General features: G+C 37.6%; 1 protein-coding gene across 5 annotated transcripts in view; it reads right to left on the bottom strand.

Annotated features, from left to right (window-relative positions):
• FER (FER tyrosine kinase) overlaps positions 1-20,249 on the bottom strand; it is a 470,546-nt gene that overhangs the window by 20,446 nt on the left and 429,851 nt on the right. For all 5 annotated transcript variants that reach the window (XM_045087150.1, XM_004761299.3, XM_004761301.3 and 2 more), the window contains one exon: positions 13,159-13,313. In XM_045087150.1, coding sequence (XP_044943085.1) covers positions 13,159-13,313 — 155 coding nt within the window. The remainder of the gene's footprint in view (positions 1-13,158; positions 13,314-20,249) is intronic.

The raw sequence follows: 20,249 nt of genomic DNA, 5'->3' as shown, positions 1-20,249 counted from the left end.
GCAGCTATGTTTAAAACAGATATTGGCCTGTAATTTTCATTTCTGGTGGTTTCCTTATCTGGTTTTGATATCAGGGTGATGCTGGCCTTGTGAAAGAACTTTGGAAGTATTTCCTCCTCTTCTATTTTTTTGGAAGAGTTTTAAATAAAGAAGAATTAATGCCCATCTTTCTCCATGTTTGGTAGAATTCACCAGTGAAATCATGTGGTCCTGGACTTTTGTTGTTGGTTTTTGTCTACTAGTAAGGAAACTGAAAAAGTAATAGGTTTGTTCAGGTTTTCTATTTCTTCATAATTCAGTCTTGGTGAATTATATATTTTTAGGACTTTATCTATTCTTCTATGTCCATGTGTTGTGGCATACTGTTGTTCATAGTAGTCTTTTATGACCCTTTGTATTTCTGTGGTACTGGTGTAATATCTCCTCTTTCATTTCTCATTTTGAGTTCTCTCTTTTTTCTTGATAAGACTAGCTAAAGGTTTGCCAATTTTATTTTTTTCAGAGAACCATCTCTTTGTTCATCATCCTTTTTAATTGTCTTTTTAGTCTCTCTTTAATGTATTTATGTTCTGTGCTTTGTTATTTCCTTCCTTCTCTAACTTTGGACTTCATGTCTTCTTCATTTTCTAGTTACTTGATGAATAATGTTTGCATTTTTCTCTTTATTTGGTGCTATGAACTTCCCTCCTTCCTTTTGCTTCATCTCATGAATTTTGGTATATTGTATTTCCATTTTGATTTGTCTCAAGGTTTTTTTTTTTTTTTTTTTAAGGTTTTATTTACTTATTCTAGAGAGAGAGAACACACATGAGCAGAGGGAGTCCTAAGCAGACTCAACACTAAGTGAGGAGACCTGTGAGAGGCCTGATCTTATGACCCTGAGATCATGACCTGAGCTGAAATGTAGAGTGCGACACTTAACTTTTTGAGAGGCCCTTCTGGTGCCTCTCAAGGTATTTTTTGATTGCTCTTTTGATTTCTTCTTATTATTCTTTTTTTTTTTTTAAGATTTTATTTATTTGACAGACAGAGAGAGAGATCACAAGTAGGCAGAGAGGCAGGCAGAGAGAGAGAGGAGGAAGCAAGCTCCCTGCTGAGCAGAGAGCCTGACACGGGCCTCGATCCCAGGACCCTGAGATCACGACCTGAGCTGAAGGCAGAGGCTTAACCCACTGAGCCACCCGGGCGCCCTTGATTTCTTCTTTAATGCATTGGTTTTTCAGTAGAATGTTGTTTAATATCCCAGTAATTGTGAAATTTCATACCATTGTGGTCAGAAAAGATGCTTGATATGATTTCAATCTTATTAAATTTATTAAGACATGTTTTGTGGCCTAAGATATGATCTGTCCTGGAGAATGTTCCATGTACACTTGAGAAGGATGTGTATTTTGGTGCTTTTGGATGAGATGTTCTGTATATATCTATGCAGTCCACCTAGTCCAATGTGTCATTTAAGGCCCTTATTTCCTTATTGATTTTTCTGTCTGGATGATCTATCCTTAGATAAGTGGTATATTAAACTCTTCTACATTGTTGCTATTTATTTATCCCTTTAGGTATGTTAGTATTTGCTTTAAAATTTTTTTATTAACATAAAATGTATTATTAATTACAGGGGTACAGGTCTGTGATTCATCAGTCTTAAGACAATTCACAGTGCTCACCATAACACATACCTCCCCAATATCCATCACGCAGCCACCCCATCCTCCCATCCTCCTCTCCCCCAGCAACACTTAGTTTGTTTCCTGAGATTGAGTCTCTTATGGTTTGTCTCCCTCTCTGGTTTCATCTTGTTTCATTTTTCCCTCCCTTCCCCTATGATCCTTTGTCTTGTTTCTCAAATTCCTCATATCAGTGAAATCATATGATAATTGTCTTTCTCTGCCTGACTTATTTCGATTAGCATAATGACCTCTAGTTCCATCCACATCATTGCACATGGAAAGATTTCGGTTTTTTGGTTTTTTTTTTTTTTTTGGATGGCTGCATAGTATTCCACTTTGTATATATACCACCTCTTCTTTATCCATTCATCTCTTGATGGACATTGAGGCTCTTTCCATAGTTTGCCTATTGTGGACACTGTTGCTATAAACATTTGGGTGCACATGCCCCTTCAGATCACTACATTTATATCTTCAGGGTAAATACCCAGTAGTGTGATTGCTGGGTCATAGGGTAGCTCTACTTTCAACTTCTTGAGAAACCTCCATACTGTAATCCAGAGTGGCCGCACCTGCTTGCATTCCCACCAAGAGTGTAGGAGGGTTTCCCTTTCTCTGCATCCTTGCCAACATCTATCATTTCCTGACTGGCTAATTTTAGCCATTCTGACTGGTGTGAGGTGATATCTCATTGTGATTTTGATTTGTATTTCCCTGATGCCAAGTGATGTTGAGTACTTTTTCATGTGTCTCTTGGTCATTAGGATGTCTTCTTTGCAGAAATGTCTGTTCATGTCTTCTGCCCATTTCTTGATTGGATTATTTGTTCTTTGGGTGTTGAGTTTGATAAGTACTTTATAGATTTTGGATTCTAGTCCTTTATCTGATAAGTCATTTGCAAATATCTTCTCCCATTCTGTCAGGTGTCTTTTGGTTTTGTTGACTGCTTTCTTTGCTGCACAGAAGCTTTTGATCTTATTTAAGTCCCAATAGTTCATTTTTGCCCTGGTTTCCCTTGTCTTTGGCAACGTTTCTAGGAAGAAGTTGTTGCAGCTGAGTTCAAAGAGGTTGCTGCCTCGGTTTTCTTCAAAGATTTTGATGGATTCCTATCTCACATTGAGGTTTTTTATCTGTTTTTAATCTATTTTTGTGTGTGGTATAAGGAAATGGTCGAGTTTCATTCTTCTGCATGTGGCTGTCCAATTTTCCCAACACCATTTGTTAAAGAGACTGTCTTTTATCCATTGGACATGCTTTCCTGCTTTGTTAAGATTAGTTGATCATAGAGTTGAGGGTCCATTTCTGGGCTCTCTATTCTGTTCCATTGATCTATGTATGTCTGTTTTTGTGCCAGTACCATACTGTCTTGATGATGACAGCTTTGTAATAGAGCTTGAAGTCTGGAATTGTGATGTGACCAGCTTTGCTTTTCTTTATCAACATTTCTCTGGCTATTCAGAGTCTTTACTGATTCTATATAAATTTTAGGATTATTTGTTCCATTTCTTTGAAAAAAGTTGATGGTATTTTGTATTAAATTTGTAGATTTCTCTAGGTAGCATAGACATGTTCACAATATTTTTCTTCCAATCCATGAGCACAGAACGTTTTTCTATTTCTTCCTCAATTTCTTTCGTGAGTATAGTTTTCTGAGTACAGGTTCTTTTCCTTTTTAGTTAGATTTATTCCTAGGTATCTTATGGTTTTGGGCACAATTGAAAATGGGATGAACTCCTTAATTTTTCTTCCTTCTGTCTTGTTGTTGGTGTATAGAAATGCAGCTGACTTCTGTGTATTGGTTTTATATCCTGACACTTTATACTGCATTCCTGTATGGGTTCTAGCATTTTTGGGGTGGAGTCTTTTGGGTTTTCCATATAAAGTATCATGTCGTTTGTGAAGAATAAGAGTTTGACTTCTTTGCCGATTTGGATGCCTTTCATTTCTTTTTGTTGTCTGATTGCCAAGCTAGAACTTCTAGTACTATGCTAAATAGCAGTGGTGATAGTGGATATCCCTGCCATGTTCTTGATCGTAGGGGAAAAGCTCTCAGTTTTTACCCATGGAGAATGATATTTGCTGTAGGTTTTTCGTACATGGCTTTGATGATATTGAGGCATGTACCTCTATCTCTACACTGTGAAGAGTTTTGATCAAGAAAGGATGCTATACTTTGCCAAATGCTTTTTTATGCATCTATTGAGAGTATCATGTGGTGGTTCTTTCTTTTATTAATGTATTGTATTACATTGATTGATTTGCGGATGTTGAACCAAACTTGCAGGCCAGGAAAAAATCCCACTTGGTTGTGGTAAATAATCCCTTTAATGTACTGTTGGATCCTATTGGCTAGTATTTTGGTGAGAATTTTTGCATCTGTGTTCATCAAGGATATTAGTCTCTAATTCTCCTTTTTTGATGGGGTCTTTGTCTGGTTTTGGGGTCAAGGTATTGCTGTCCTCATAAAATGAGTTTGGAAGTTTTCCTTCCATTTCTATTTTTTGGAACAGTTTTAGGAGAATAGGTATTAATTCTTTAAAGGTTTGGTAGAATTCCTTTGAGAAGCCACCTGGACCCAGGGTCTTGTTTCTTGGGACATTTTTTATGACTGCTTCAATCTCCTTACTGGTTATGGGTCTGTTCAGTTTTTTATTTCTTCCTGGTTCAGTTTTGGTAGTTTAATATCTCTAGAAATGCATCCATTTCTTCCAGACTGTTAAAATAGCTGGTGTATAATTGCTCATAATATGTTCTTATAATTGTTTGTATTTCTTTGGTGTTGGTTGTGATCTCTCCTCTTTCATTCATGATTTTATTAATTTGAGTCACTTCTCTTTTCTTCTTGATAAATTTGGGCAAGGGTTTATCAGTCTTTTTAATTCTTTTAGAGAATCAGCTCCTAGTTCTGTTAATCTGTTTTATTTCTCTTCTCTTGCTGGGTCTAGCCTTTCTTTGCTGTTATTTCTTCAGCTCCTTTAGGTGTAGGGTTAAGTTGTATACTTGAGACCTTTCTTATTTCTTGAGAAAGTCTTCTATTGCTATGTATTTTCCCGTCAGGACTGCCTTTGCTGTGTCACAAAGATATTGAACAGTTGTGTGTTCATTTTCATTTGCTTCCATGGATTTTTTTCAATTCTTCTTTAATTTCCTGGTTGACTCATTCATTGTTTAGTAGGATGCTCTTTAGCCTCCATGAATTTGAGTTCTTTCCAACCTTCCTCTGTGACTGAATTCTAGTTTCAGAGCATTGTGGTCTGAAAATATACAGGGAATGATCCCAATCTTTTGGTACCGTTTGAGACCTGATTTTTGATTCAGGATGTGATCTATTCTGTAGATGTTCCAGGTAAACTAGAGAACAATGTGTATTCTGTTGTTTTAGGATGGAATTTTCTGAATATATCTGTGATGTCCATCTGATCCAGTGTGTCATTTAAAGCCTTTATTTCCTTGTTAATCTTTTGCTTAGATGATCTGTCCATTTCAGGAAGTGGAATATTCAAGTCCCCTACTATTATTGTAATATTGTTGATGTGTTTCTTTGATTTATATAATTGGCTGTTCCCATGCTAGGGGCCTAGATATTTAAAATTGTTAGATCTTCTTATTGGACAGACCCTTTAAGTATAAGGTAGTATGATAAGGTGTCCTTTCTCATCATTTTAAATAATCTTTGGTTTAAAATTGAATTTATCTGATAGAAGGATTGCCACCCCAGCTTTCTTTTGATGTCCATTAGCATGGTAAATTGTTTTTCATACCCTCACTTTAAATCTGGAGGTGTCTTTGAATCAAAATGAGTTTCCTGCAGACGGGATATCAATGGGTCTTGTTTTTTTATCCATTCTGATACCCTATGTCTTTTGATTGGGGTATTTAGCCTATTTACATTCAGGGTAACTATTGAAAGATATGAATTTAATGCCATTGTATTGTCTGTAAGGTGACTGTTACAGTATATTGTCTCTGTTAGTTTCTGGTCTGTTACCGTTAGGCTCTCTCTTTGCTTAGAGGACCCATTTCAATAGTTCCTATAGGGCTGGTTTGGTGTTTGCAAATTCTTTTAATTTTTGTTTGTCCTGGAAGCTTTTTATTCCTCCTTCTATTTTCAATGACAGCCTAGTTGGATATAGTATTCTTAGCTTCATATTTTTCTCATTTAGTGCTCTGAATATATCATGCCAGTCCTTTCTGGCCTGCCAGGTCAGGTGGATAGGTCTGCTGCCAATCTAATATGTTTACCATTGTTGGATATAGATATCTTGTCCCGAGTTGCTTTCAGGATTTTCTGTTTGTTTCCAAGCTTGTAAGTTTTACTATTAGATGACGGGGTGTTTGACCTATTTTTATTGATTTTGGGGGGTGGTCCTCTGTTCCTCCTGGATTTTGATGCTTGTTTTCTTTCCCCAATTAGGGAAGTTCTCTGCTCTAATTTGGTCCAACATACCTTCTGCCCCTCTCTTTCTTCCTCATCTGGAATCCAAATTATTTTTAATATTGTTTGGTATTCTGATATCACTCATCTCTCGAATTCTCCCCTCGTAATCAGCTTCTTTATTCTCCATCATTTGGTCTTCCATATCACTAATTCTCTCTTCTGCCTCATTTATCCAAGTGGTAAGAGCCTCCATTTTTTATTGCACTACATTAATAGCTTTTTTAAATTTCAGCTTGGTTAGATTTTAGTGATTTCTCCAGAAAGGGATTCTCTAGTATGTTCAATGCTTTTCTCAAGCCCAGCTAAATCTTTATAGCTGTCATTCTGAACTCTAGTTTTGATATCTTATAGTGTCCATATTGATTAGGTCCCTGGTAGTTGGTACTGCCTCTTGTTCCTTTTTTGAGGTGAGTTTTTCAGTTTTGTCGTTCTGTCCAGAGAAGAACAGATGAGTGAGAGGACAAAATGCTAAAAGGCTAACAAAGACTCCAGGAAAATATACACTTCCAGAAAGTGGTTACTTCTCTGTGCCTAGAATTGGTGCTATTCTCTTTGATCTCCTGTTGAGCTTGTAGGTGTTCAGAATGGTTTGATAACTATCTAGCTGAATGCCTGGGACTCGACAAAATTTAGGTCCTCTACTCCTCTGCCATCTTGCTCTTCCCCCCTTACCCTTTCTTTTCAACTTAGAGAAGTCCATTTCTCATTTTTTTTTTTTTTTTTTCTATAGCCGGTTTAGTCTTGATGAACTCCCTTAGCTTTTGCTTATCTGGAGAACTCTTTGTATCTCCTTCAGCCCTAAATGTTAGCTATCAAGTAGAGTATTCTTGTTTGCAAGTGTTCTGCTTTCAACCTTTGAATATATTGTGCTACTCTTCTGGCCTGCAATGTTTCTGCTAAAAAAATTGGTGAGTCTTATGGGGGCTCCTTTGTATGTGACAATTTGCTTTTCTCTTGCTGCTTTTAAGATTCTTATCTTTAAATTTTAACATTTTAATTGTAACGTGTCTTGGTGTGAGTCTCTTCGAGTTCATTTTATTTGGAACTCAGTGGGCCTCCTAGATCTGGATGTGTTTCTTTCCCTAAATTAGGGAAGTTTTAAACCATTATTTCTTTACATAAGTTTTCTGTCCCTTACTCTCCCCTCTTCTTCTGCTGGGACTTCTATAATGCAAATGTCAGTCTGCTTCATGGTGTTCTGTAAGTCCCTTGAGCTACCTTCACTTCTTAAAATTCTTTTTGCTGCTCTGATGGGGTGAGTTCACTGCCTCATGTTTGAGTTAACTGATCCTTGATTTTTCATCTAGTTTTCTGGTAAACCCCTCTAGTGTATTTTTATTAGCTCAATTATTTCGTTTTTTTGTTTTTTGGGTTTTTTTTTTTTTCCAGCTCTGTGACTTCAATTTGGTTTTTTGTTATATTCTCTATCTCTTCATTGAAGGTGTCATCATGTTCATTCTTCTTCTGAGTTTGGTAAGCATCTTTGATTACTTTGAAATCTTTATCAGATAAATCATTTATCTCTCCTTCACTAAAATTTTATTTTCCTGAGGGTTTCTTTTGTTCTTTCACTTGGCATATTTCAGTGTTTTCTCATTTTTCTTGACTCTTGGTTTTTATGCATTTGAGGAACAGCCACCTCTCCCAGTCTTGAAGAAACACCCTCATGTACTACATGAATGTCATCATTCAGCCTTACTCTAGCTCTTTGTCTTTCAAACCTGTGTGATTGTCCATGCAGACTATTTTATTTTTAATAGCTCACAGTAGTTGAGGGTGCTCCTAGACCTATCATGTCCTAAAGAATATCAGCACTGAAATTGAGTCTGATTTGCAGCCAGACCCTAAACTACTGGCTGTGGTCCCAAAGTCCTGTGGGACTACATGTGTAAGCCCCAGTGACACTAGAGCCAGCTGACCTGGAGTTATCCACTGGGCAGCAGTTGTAAAAACTGGGGTTTTAGCTGAGTGCATAAGCTCCTTTTTGGGAGATACCAGGGGGCTGTAGTGGGGCAAAGGGAGAGTGCAAAGATGGTGTCTACCAGTCTCCATTACTTCAGCCTCTAGATGTGTGCCAAACCTGTGGCACACACAGGGGGAGCTTCCCCACAGTCTGAAGCTCCCAACAGGCAAATAGGCTTCATAGATGGCTGTTGGTGCAGTGCCTTGGGGAATGCTGGCTTGCCAAGAACTCTGATTGTTACAGTCATCTGGGACTCAGGAATACAAGTGTCTCTTGGTCACTAGAGCCAGATCAAGGGGTATTCTCTGGATGGCAGCCCCTAAAACTGGGACACCAGTTGGGTGTAAGAGCTCTCTTCTGAGAGATACTGGTGTTCTGGAATATACTGGTGCTATGGAATACGTCAGAGTATGAGGATTACGCCTGCCCTCTAATGTCTCTGGAAAGGATTACAGTTGGGTCTTAGATGTGTGTTCAGTTAGAAGCCTGCACCTCTGGCTATAGCTATGATGGTAAGCCAATAGGCCTCTTTCACAGAAAGACAGAGCTCTTGGGCCTATTGCGTCTTACTGTGTCTTAAGGGTGGTAGCTGTTTAAGAATTCTGTCACTGTTGATTACAATCCTGTGGGATCTATGAAAATAAGCCCTGCTGACCACCAGAGTCAGGTGATACAGAGAGGTAGCATCTGCTAAAATCTGAGTACCAGACAAGGGTATAAGCTCCTTTCTGGGAGATTCTGGCAAGGGAAGTAGAGGGAGAGTACAGAGATGGTGTCCACTGGCCTTTGTTCCTGGACAGAACTTCCACAGACCTGTAGGTGGATGCCATTTCAGAAGTCTGTCCATGGGCCACAGCTCCTGGAAAAGTGAGTAAAGACTGTGGATATGTTGCTTTCTGTCAGGGCACTGGGGTGGTAGCCTGCCAAGAACTCTCTGTTACACTCATATGGTACGCAGGAATGCAAACCCCCTGGTTTCCAGAGTCTGACGATCAAGGGGTCTTCCCTGTGTGGCAACTGCAAAAACTAGGCTACTAGATATGTGTAAAAACTCCCCTCTGAGAGATAATGGTGTTCTGGGGTGCAGAAGGAGAATGTGAAAATGGCATCTGCCAGCTTTCATCCCTGAAGGTATCTCCAGCAGACCCATAGATGTGTACTAATAAGATGCCTCTCAAGCTGATGCTTTAAGACTATCAGATGAGCTTCTTTCACCTAGCCTGTCCATTGGCTGCTTCTGCTCTGGGTCCTAGGGCAGGTGATTCCAAGCATGGGGCCTTTTAAGAGTTGTTTTTACATTCCCTGTAGCCTTGTGAGTACTGATGTGAGCCTTGTTGGTTTTCAAAGGTTGATTTTTGAGAGCTCACCTTTCAGATGCAGGTCTTAAATGCTGGGATCCCTGAAGTGGGGGGCTTAAACCCTTTGCTCTTCAGGGAGAAGCTGTGGGTTTTTAGTTCCCTCCTGATGATAGTTCCTGGTGCTGGGGGTGGAGTTTATGGTCAGACTGTGTCTTAGCCTCTCTTATCTGCTAAGATACAGGTTTTTTCTTTTGTTCGCCTATTATGTAGCACTTACTTAGCTAGTTTTTAGGGGATTTTTTTGGTTTTTTTTTTTTTTTTTTGGTTTTTATTGAGAAAATTGTTCCATAGACTTGTGTCTGTGAGAGGAGATGTGAGTTTGGGATCTTCCTACATCATCATGTTGAACAAGAAACTTCTTGGATAATTTTAATGGGCTAAGAGCAATTTACAATTGTACAGAATTTTGCTACTTCTCCATCTCATTTGGTCCTCATAATACCCTTATATGGAAAAGGCACTATCTTTTCATCTTGCAAATTAGAAAACACAGGTGTAGAGAAGCAGAAGACTTGCCAAGGTCTGCAACTAATGAAATAACTGGTGGGAAATGTGGCCCTGATGATTGATCCAGGACTCTTTTTGCTATAAATCCTGCCTCCTCCTCATTTCAGAATACTTAGTCATATCAGGCTAATTAGAGGAAGGTTCAGCCCCAAATTCTTAGGTAACAAATGAAAAAATGTCTTTTTAAGATTATTTCTTAGTTGAAGATGAATATCCTATTTGCTCTTTACAAGAACATTCCTTTGGCAACAGCCATATTGAGCATGGTAGCAATATATTCTGAAAAGATTATTAAGTATGCTACCATTTTGTGTTCAAAAAGTAGGGGAGGAAATTTATATGCAATGATGTGTCATGTGGCTAGAGATAGGTAGGAGAAAGGCTTACATGCCATTGTAGGCTCTTTACTATTGCTTGATTGAAAAAAAAAGTGTCATTTTTAAGAAAATTAAATGACAGCAACACTAATGACAAAATAATGATGAAAATAAGTTTAACTCTATGGCCCTAAAGCAAAATTTCTGAGAGCTTCCTTAGATGGAAGGATCTTTCTGTCAACTTTGCTCTCACATATCATGGGAGAGTTGGGCAGTATTTTGGCTACTCTCAGGCAAGAGTGAAGGGAAGCATCAGTGGGGAAGAAAAGACCCTTTGAAAAAAAGGCAGAATCTTGCCACCAATCATAAAATAATATTTGCATAAAATATGAAATAAGTGTAACAAGAAATAGGTCTTTCAATAGATATATTTACCACTCTTGTTAACCTCTGAGGAATTCCCTCATTGGGTTGGGTAATAAGTATTCCAGACTTCTTCCTTATCTACTGTTAAAATCTCTCCCCCTTTGTCATGTAAATTGCTCTGCACTGTATTAATAGTAAAGACTGCTAAAAGAAAAAATGTCCCTCATTGCCAACCAAAGACCTTCATATCTCTCTTTATTACTTAAAATGCTGTAGGTCTGGCTCTAAGAGATATCTGGAAATAGAATTTTGATTTGTAAATACAGCAGCTTGAAATGCACCTAAAATACATTTTGATTGAAAGGCAGAATTTCACTTGGCAGAATAGTAAGAGGACTTTCAAAGGCAACAAAGAGGATCTGGTTAATAGGGTTAAAACAAATCCTAGCTAGATTTCAGGTTTCCCAAGTCCAGTTCCATCCCCCTTATCGGAATACTATAGGAAGGTACAAGAAGGGGTTAACAACGTTTTGTCATTTAAAGAAAACCTCTGCCTGGGTGGCTCAGTTGGTTAAGCAGCTGCCTTCGGCTCAGGTCATGATCCCAGCGTCCTGGGATCAAGTCCCACATCGGGCTCCTTGCTCCGCAGGGAGCCTGCTTCTCCCTCTGACTCTGCCTTCCACTCTGTCTGCCTGTGCTCGCTCTCACTCTCTCTCTCTCTTACAAATAAATAAATAAAAACTTAAAAAAAAAATAAAGAAAACCTCTGCATAAATAACAGGTTACAGTCTTTTGTCCTGTGATTATTCGTCACTGAATATAATCTTAAAGTCCTATCACTATCAAAAATAGCAGGGCTGCCATTTTCTCTAGATGCTGAGGAATAGTGGAATTAGTCTGCTATCATTAGAAAGCTTATAAAAACTTCTCTTAGCACATGGGAAGACAAATTAGGGTGTGGATTAGTATCTATGGAGTGTTAAGCTCAAAAACTTCATCATTGGGTACTAGAACAAATTAGTCAATTTCTCATAATGACAACTACATACAACATGTACTCCATAGTATCGTTAGTATTCAAAATATAGAACAGATCCTGGTGTCTGAATCAGCCCCAACTAATTGCCAAACCAATCACATTCCGAAGCTTTATCTGGAAAACACCTGGCTGTTCCCCAAAAAGGTAAACACGGAATTACCATATGACTCCTAATGTATACCTAGAATAAATAAAAACAGGTACTCAAACAAATCCTTGTACAGAAATGTTCACAGCACTATTCACAGTAGCTGAAAAGTGAAAACTGCCCAAAAATGCATCACTGAATAAACAGATAAACAAATTGAAAATATGTACAATGGGATATTATTCAGCTGTAAAAAGGAATTAAGTTAATTATACATGCTACAATATGGATGAACCTCAAAAACATTTAAGAAATGTATAGTATGTATAGTATATTCCATTTATATGAACAAATATGCAGTATAGGTAAATCCATAGCAACAGAATATAGACATGTGGTTGCCAGTTGCTGGGGGAAAGAAGAAATAGGGAGTAAATGGGTAAAGGTTATTATTTTGGTGTGATGAAAATGTTCAAACTAGAACGAAGTGGTTATACAATACTGTGAACTTTACTAAATACCACTGAATTACTCACTTCAAAATGGCTAATTTCAAGTTATATGAATTGTACCTCACTTAAAAGCTTTGTCTTTAATTTAGGCATTAAGTTAAAGCATTTATAAGTGCCCCATTTTTCATGATGAAGTAATTTTTCATTTTAAATCAGTAAAGAATCATTTTATATTTGCATTTAAAACATACTATACCCATTCACCAACTTATGGCTCATATGCTGCTTCTCTTAATGAAAATGTAATTTATAACTTCATTTAAAGCACAATCTCTCTCAATTCTGAGTTATTACCCATCTTGTTATAGACCAATAAAAACAGAGTATCTGTTTTTATTTATTCTAGATATAAAGATAACACAACCTGTATTTATTTCCAATTACAATGACATACATTCAAAAATTCCTGCCGTTTTAAAAATGTAACTTCCATTTCTCTCCACAAGACTTATTTAAGTTCCAGAGACCGAAATGCTAAGAAACCATGTTAACTTTTAGAGTGAGAAACTATACACTTGACAATATTTTCAAAACCTATTACATGAGTTTATTGTACTATTTGTAAGATATTCAAAAGCAATGGTCCAGAGACACAGCAACACTTTAAAAATAATCTTTTTTTTTTTTTTTTGGATTAGAAAAAACCCTCTCCAAAGTGCTTGTAAGTATATCCATCTTTTAAACCTAGCAATCTTAACATATGGAAATCAGCTGAATAAGGTTAATGAATTAAGTTTCTGCTCATATGTAAGTACAAAATATAAATGCTTACACATTATTGTGTTGATTTTCAAATCATTTTAACTTGGGCTCTGGTTTACTTCTGTAATTTTGCTTGTGTATGTTTTGTGCTGATGGAGTACATTCTTACCACGAAAAAGCAAAACAGTCTAGTCTTACCATAATTAAGAGCTTCTGGTGCTGTCCATTTAATGGGAATCTGCTTTAAGCCAGAAGATGAATACACTCCCCCATCCTCTTGACGAGACATCCCAAAGTCACTGATTTTCAGAATGTTATTTTCACCTACCAGGCAGTTTCTTGCAGCAAGATCCCTAGGTTGCAATAAGACATAGAAAATACCTATTAAAACAAATTGAAAGCTGCTTTCACATTTATGACTTCCACACTTTGCATTTTTACATTTGCAGTGTATTTATAATGAGGTTAAGAATGCTTGTGATTTACCAGTCATCATCTTTTCTGTCATAGGTAAAAATCACCAGTGAGAATATGTGCATAGGAAACAGGACCTATGCTAATTTTCTAGGAATCCCCTATATTCCCATTTAAATAGAAAAACAGATTCTAGGGGTAAGAGAAAGATCACAGAGGAGAGGCTAAGCAAACTTGGCATTATTCCTCATTGGACTGAATTTCCTAGAGCAGCACTGTTTTACATAACTTCTGTGATGATGGAATATTTTCTATCTGTGCTCTGCTGCCCAACAGGTCGTCATTAGCCACGTGTGACTATTACACACTTGGAATGGAACTCAGGTGATTGAGAAACTGAATTTTAAAATTTACTTTTCGTTAATTAAATGTAAATAGCTGCATGTCACTAGACAGCCTTTGGCTGTTTTGGCCTCAGACTTCCCACAGTGGGGAGAATGGCTGAGGTGCCAGAGAAGCTTAAGACTCTTTCTACTGCATCTGGGAAAGGCAAAACTGTATGATCTGGCTCTGCTGGTCTCTCCCACCTTACCTTATTGCACTCTACACAATTTCTAAATTCTACCCATACTGGGCTTCTTTTTGTCCTCAAATTTAATAAAAAATCCCCTGGCATGACAAGCTTATTTCACTGTAGGGCCTTGCTGTCAGCTGTTCCCTGTGCCTGGAGGGCTTTCCTTCTCGGCTATAGTATATAGCTGGCTCATCTTCATTCATTTTTAGCTCAAATACCCTCTTAGAGAAATCTGTCTTGATCATCTCTTTTGCTCACTGCTATCTTCCTTATTAGATAAGGGTGAAGTCCCTACTCTAATTCTAGTGAGAAGCCCTTCAATAATCAAATTCCTATATATACCTAAATGCTTATACATTTTTATATATTTATATATGTATAGAGGAGGGAGAGACTATGTATGTGTTTACGAATCTATACATACACACAGAAAATCAGGTATGTCCAATGAGTGTTGGGTATTAAGAAGAAAGTTGTATAAAGCGGGGGGATTACTGCAAGGAATCCTATTTTAGATAGATTGGTACGGAAAGTCTCTTTGATAGTCTAGTATTTGATCAAAGATATGAAGGAAATTAGGAAGCGAGCCATGGGGATATCGTGGAGAAGATAGATTCAAGATAGAAAAAGCAATAGATAACAAAGACCCTGAAATTGGTACATGCTTGGTATATTTAGGGAATGAGTGAGGGCAAGAGAATTGTCAATTTAATCAAAGGGTTAGCTAGGACCAAATAACATTATAGCTTTTTATTAGTACATTCCTCGAATTTTACTCAGAGTAAGCTGGAAGGTAACCAGAGAGTTGTGCATACAGGAATGGCAGATCCAGAAAGACCACTTGAGACTATTCCAGAAGTCCGTGAAAGGCAATAACAGCCTGCACGAAGATGGAGTCAGTCAAATATATTGGTATATATTTGGAAAGTATAATCAATAACATTTGCTGGTAAGATTGGATGTAGAGTAGGACAGAAAAAGAATCATGGATGACTCCAAGATATTTTGGCCTAAGCACCTGGAAGGATGGACCTGACATTTATTGAAATAGGAAAGGTTACCCCAAAATTGCTGGAAATGATACAGAAATTCAGACCACGTCACAGGATATAAAATCAATGCACAGAAGTTGGTTGCATTTCTATATATTAACAATGAGACAGAAAAATAGAGAATCAATTTACAATTACACCAAAACCTATAAGATACGTAGGAGTAAACCTAACTAAAGAGGTAAAGGAAACTGAAAACTATAGAACTATGAAAGAAATTGAGGAAGACACAAAGAAATGGAAAAAGAGTCCATGCTCATGGATTGGAAGAACAAATGCTGTTAAAATGTCCAAGGTACCTGAAGCAATCTACACATTCAATGCAATCCCTATCAAAATATCATCAACATTTTTCACAGAGCTGGAACACTCCTAAAATTTGTATGGAACCAGAATAGACCCCCTGAGTAGCCAAAGTAATGTTGAAAAAGAAAACCAAAGCTGTAGGCATCACAATTCTAGACTTCAAGCTGTATTATAAAGCTGTAATCATCAAGACAGTATGGCACTGACACAAAACAGACACATGGATAAGGGAACAGAATGGAGAACCCCCAATTCTATGGTCAACTAATTTGGCAAAGCAGGGAAGAACATGCAATGGAAAAAAGACTGTTTCTTCAACAAACGGTGTTTGGAAAATTGGACAGCCACATGCAGAAAAATGAAACCGGACCATTTCCTTATACCACAAACAAAAATAAACTGGGTAAAGTGCCTAAATATGAGACAAGAATCCATCTAAATCCTTGAGGAGAACACAGGCAGTAACCTCTTTGACCTTGGCCATAGCAATTTCTTGCTAGACAGGTCTCTAAAGGCAAAAATGAGCTTTTGGGACTTCACCAAGATAAAAAACTTTGGCACAGCAAAGGAAACACTTGAAAAAATCAAATGATAACCAATGGAATGGGAGAATATCTTTGCAAATGATAAAGGATTATAAAGAACTTATCAAACTCAATACCCAAAAAACAATCCAGTCAAGAAATGGACAGAAGACATGGTCAGACATTTCTCCAAAGAAGACAAACAAATGGCAAACAGACACATGAAAAGATGGTCAATATCACTCATTATTAGATAAATACAAATCAAAACCACAATAAGATACCATCTCATATGGGTCAGAATGGCTAAAATTAACAACTCAGGAAACAACAGGTGGTGGCAAGGATGCAGAGAAAGGGGAACCCTCTTACACTGTTGGTGGGAATGCAAGCTGATATAGCCACTCTGGAAAACAATATGGAGGTTCCTTAGAAAGTTAAAAATAGAACTACACTATGACTCAGCAATTTCACTACTAGGAATTTGTCCAAAGGATACAAACATAGTGATTTGAGGGGCACATTCACTCCATGTTTATAGCAGCAATGCCCACAATAGCCAAACTATGGAAGAAGCCCATATGTCCATCAACAGATGAATGGATAAAGAGGTGATGTGTGTGTAGACACACACACACACATACACACACACACACACAAAATGGAATATTTCTCTGCCATCAAAAAGTGAAATGTTGCCATTTGCAACAATGTAGATGGAACTAGAGGCCATTATGCTAAGCAAAATAAGTCAGAGGACAAATACCATATGATTTCATTCCTGTGTAGAATTTAAGAGATGAAACTGATGAACACTGGGGAAGGGAAGGAACAGAATTTAATGATTGATTATTTACATATAATAATAGTAAAATAAATAAAAATAAAGTAAGACAACAACAGGCAAACGAAAAAAGACTATTGACTATAGGGAACAAACTGAGGGTGGTTGGAGGAGTGGTGGATGGGGGAATGGGGTAGCTGGGTGATGGGCATTAAGGAGGGCACTGGTGATGAGTACTGGGTATTATATGTAAATAATGAATCATCATTAAATTCTATTCCTGAAACCAATATTATAATTAAAAATTTTTTTTCCCATTGCATTTCCTCCTCCTGCTAACATAAAGAGAAAGCATATTAAAGTTGGAAAAGCATCAAGACATAAGGGGCTTGGGTGCCTAATGAGTATGCCATACCTGTTCTGGACGGTCTACCTCCTTATCCGTGGACTTTTTGTTCTTTTTAATGTATGTTTTCTCATGTGTGTATTTTGTTATAGGCAGTCAAAAGTAATCCAGTATGGGTAGAGGAGGGCCTTGGTTTTAGACAAGTAGAGCTTATTAGATATCCAAGTATAGATGTTGAGTAGGCAACTGGATATATTAGTCTGGAGGTTAGAGCTAAAAGTTGTCAGCTTTCAGATTTGTAGCTACAGAATTACAGAATGTTTTCACCTAGAGAGTGAGTGTAGAAAAGAAAGAGAGGTGTTCAGGTACTAAGCCTTAGAGCACACCATCATTTAGTTTCCTGTTCTGTAGTTTCCCCTCTCATTTCTCTTGTTGCTTTCCCCTATGTGGACCCGAATTATACAGTAATACAAGGGAGGCAACATCAGTGTCTGAAACCCAATAGGAATCACATTTTTGTGAGCTGAGGAATCAGGAAAAGAGGTCCTTGCAAGTGGAGGGAAAATCATGGAGGGGAAATAGGCAGAGAAGGGTTCCATGTTTGAACCCTTGAACCCTTACTGGTTCCATGTTTGAACCCACACAAGTTTCAGCCTAAACACAGAGCTACACATTTGATGGGCAGACCTAAGCCCATTTAGAGAACTAAACTCTTAAACCACTTCCCATGTCTCAAAGTAACTCATGACTGTCTCACATAGGGCACACCAAGACAAAGGCTTTGAGAAGTTAACTGTGAGATGAATCACTGTGAGGCAGTGAACCTATATTCTGAACCTAACTGGGTTGACTGTGTGCTAAAACAAACACAAAATCAATCAGCCACCTCCAGCACCATATAACAGGGACTCAGAGCTTGTACGATGTCACATTCACAACATCTAGGGTACAACTCAAAATTGCTAAACATACAGAAAACAAGAAAAATGTGATCAACTCTAATGGGAAAAACAATCAACAAATACCAACATCATAGTAACCACATATAAAGTGGTTATTACAACTATACTCCATAAAATAAAGGAAAATACTTTTGAAATAGAAAAAATTAATAGAAAAGTTGAGAAATAAAAACTAGAAAAATTATAGAAATAACATACCCCAGCTGAAGAGCACAAAGGAAAATAGAAAAATGTGAAATGAGCATTAGGGACCTATATAATATCAAAAGATTGAAAACACATTACTGGGGTCCCAGAAGTAGAGGAATAAATGAGGCAGAAAATCTGTTTGAAAAAATAATAACTACAGAAGTCCCCAATTTAGTTGTGAGAAGTAAGTTTGCACATTCAAGAATCTCTGTGAACTCCAAACAAGATAAAAATCAAAGAGAGAGAGAGAAAAAAAAATCCACTTACATAAATCCCAATTAAGCTGCTAAAATCCACGGAAAAGAAAATGTATTAAAAGTAGATAAAGAAAATGACACATTTAGTACAGAAAATGATTCAAATAATCACAGATTTCTCAAAAAAAAAAATGGGGGCAGATGACAGTGGAATAACATCTTTCATTTGTTAAGATGGCTATTCTTCCCAATTGATCTACAGACTCAATGTATACCCAATCTGAATTCTAGCAGATATCTCTATCAACTCAGAATTCCATAGTTAGCAAAAATATCCTACAGAAATGAAGGCAGAATAAAAACATTGTCATATGAAAGAAAGCAGGATTAACCGACCAACAGCAGATCTACTCTACCAGAAATACCAGTAGTATTTCAGCCTAAAAGATGATACCAGAAAGAAATCTGAAACATCAGGACAAAAGGAAGCACAAGAGAAATGATAAATATGTGGGCAAATATAAATGTTTTTCCCTCTTAAGTTCTTTAACATGTGACTGAATATTGAAAATGAGTATTATAGCATTATCTAATCAGGTTTTCAGTGTATGTAAATGTTATACATATGACAACTACCAGATTAGATAAAAATTGAGTGTGAACAAAGGGACCCATATGGTTGCAAATTTTCTACATTTCCCATGAAATGATTCAATATTAACTCTAAATAGTTTGTGGAAGTTTAGGTATATGTATTGTATTCTATAAAGCAACTCCTAAAAAAAGATGTAGAGAGATATAGCTAAAAGGTCAAAAGACTAAATTATATAGGATGCTAAAAAATATCAAACATTATATATTCAAAATGTCAAATATTCAAAATATCAGTATCTAGACTATAAAGTGGTTGTTACTACTGATTCTACGGACAGGATAAGATAGAGATGGTTCAGTATTTATAGACAAATACAAATTTGGTTTCAAAAAATATTCCCAAAAAGCAAACTCCAATTCTGATGGTTTCATTCGTAGGTTTTATACATTCAGGGAAGAAATAACCATGTTATGGGAACTTTTTAAAAAAAGCAGAGAGTAACTGCCTAACTCACTTCATGCAGAACTCTAATACAAAACCTGGCAAAGACACTATGAGAGAAATACAGAAAAATACCCTCATGAAGATAGAGCCAAATATTTTTTATTTTTAAAGATTTTATCAATTTATTTGTCAGAGAGAGGGAGAGTGAGAAAGCGAGCACAGGCAGGCAGAGGCAGAGGGAGAAGCAGGCTCCCCGCTGAGCAAGGAGCTCGATGTGGGACTTGATCCCAGGACTCTGGGATCATGACCTGAGCCGAAGGCAACTGCTTAACCAACTGAGCCATCCAGGCATCCAAATATTTTAAACAAAATATTAGCAAATCAGAAGTAGGGGAAAGATGGTGGAGAAGTACGAGACCCTGTTTCAACTGGTCCCCTAAAGTGACCTAATTATCTACCAGAACACTCTGAACACCCATGAAGTCAGCTTGAGATGTAGGATTATACTCGTATGGATCTCTGCAGGGGCAGAGGACACCAGTGGAGAGGTAAAGTGAAATAGGGAATACTCCAACTGAAATCGGAGGATAAACAGAATGGGGAGGAAGTCACCAGGAGTGACCCGTTGGAAAGTAATACCCCAATATGAAAGTGCCCTGTGACTGGGGACCAGCATTAACTTGGAGTCTAGTCACTCCAAGATCTTAAGAGGAAACTGGTGGAATCCGGTGGTCACAGCCACCACCGGTGATCATCTGGACCAGAGAGAGTGTGGAAGATCCTCCAGTTCCTTGTCCCTGAGCCTCCGGGGTTGTGCAGCTTGCACCACCGCTTGGCTGCGTGCACTCCCATCCCCATATGAGGGAGGATGGTGTGGGTGCCAGCCTGTGCTCTCTAGACCT

Source organism: Mustela putorius, unplaced genomic scaffold (assembly GCF_011764305.1).
Source record: "Mustela putorius furo isolate JIRA1106 unplaced genomic scaffold, ASM1176430v1.1 tig00001063_pilon_pilon_pilon, whole genome shotgun sequence".
Classification (NCBI taxonomy): Eukaryota; Metazoa; Chordata; class Mammalia; order Carnivora; family Mustelidae; genus Mustela; species Mustela putorius.
The sequence above is the reverse complement of the archived record's forward strand: the minus strand, read 5'-3'. Positions and strand labels throughout refer to the sequence as shown.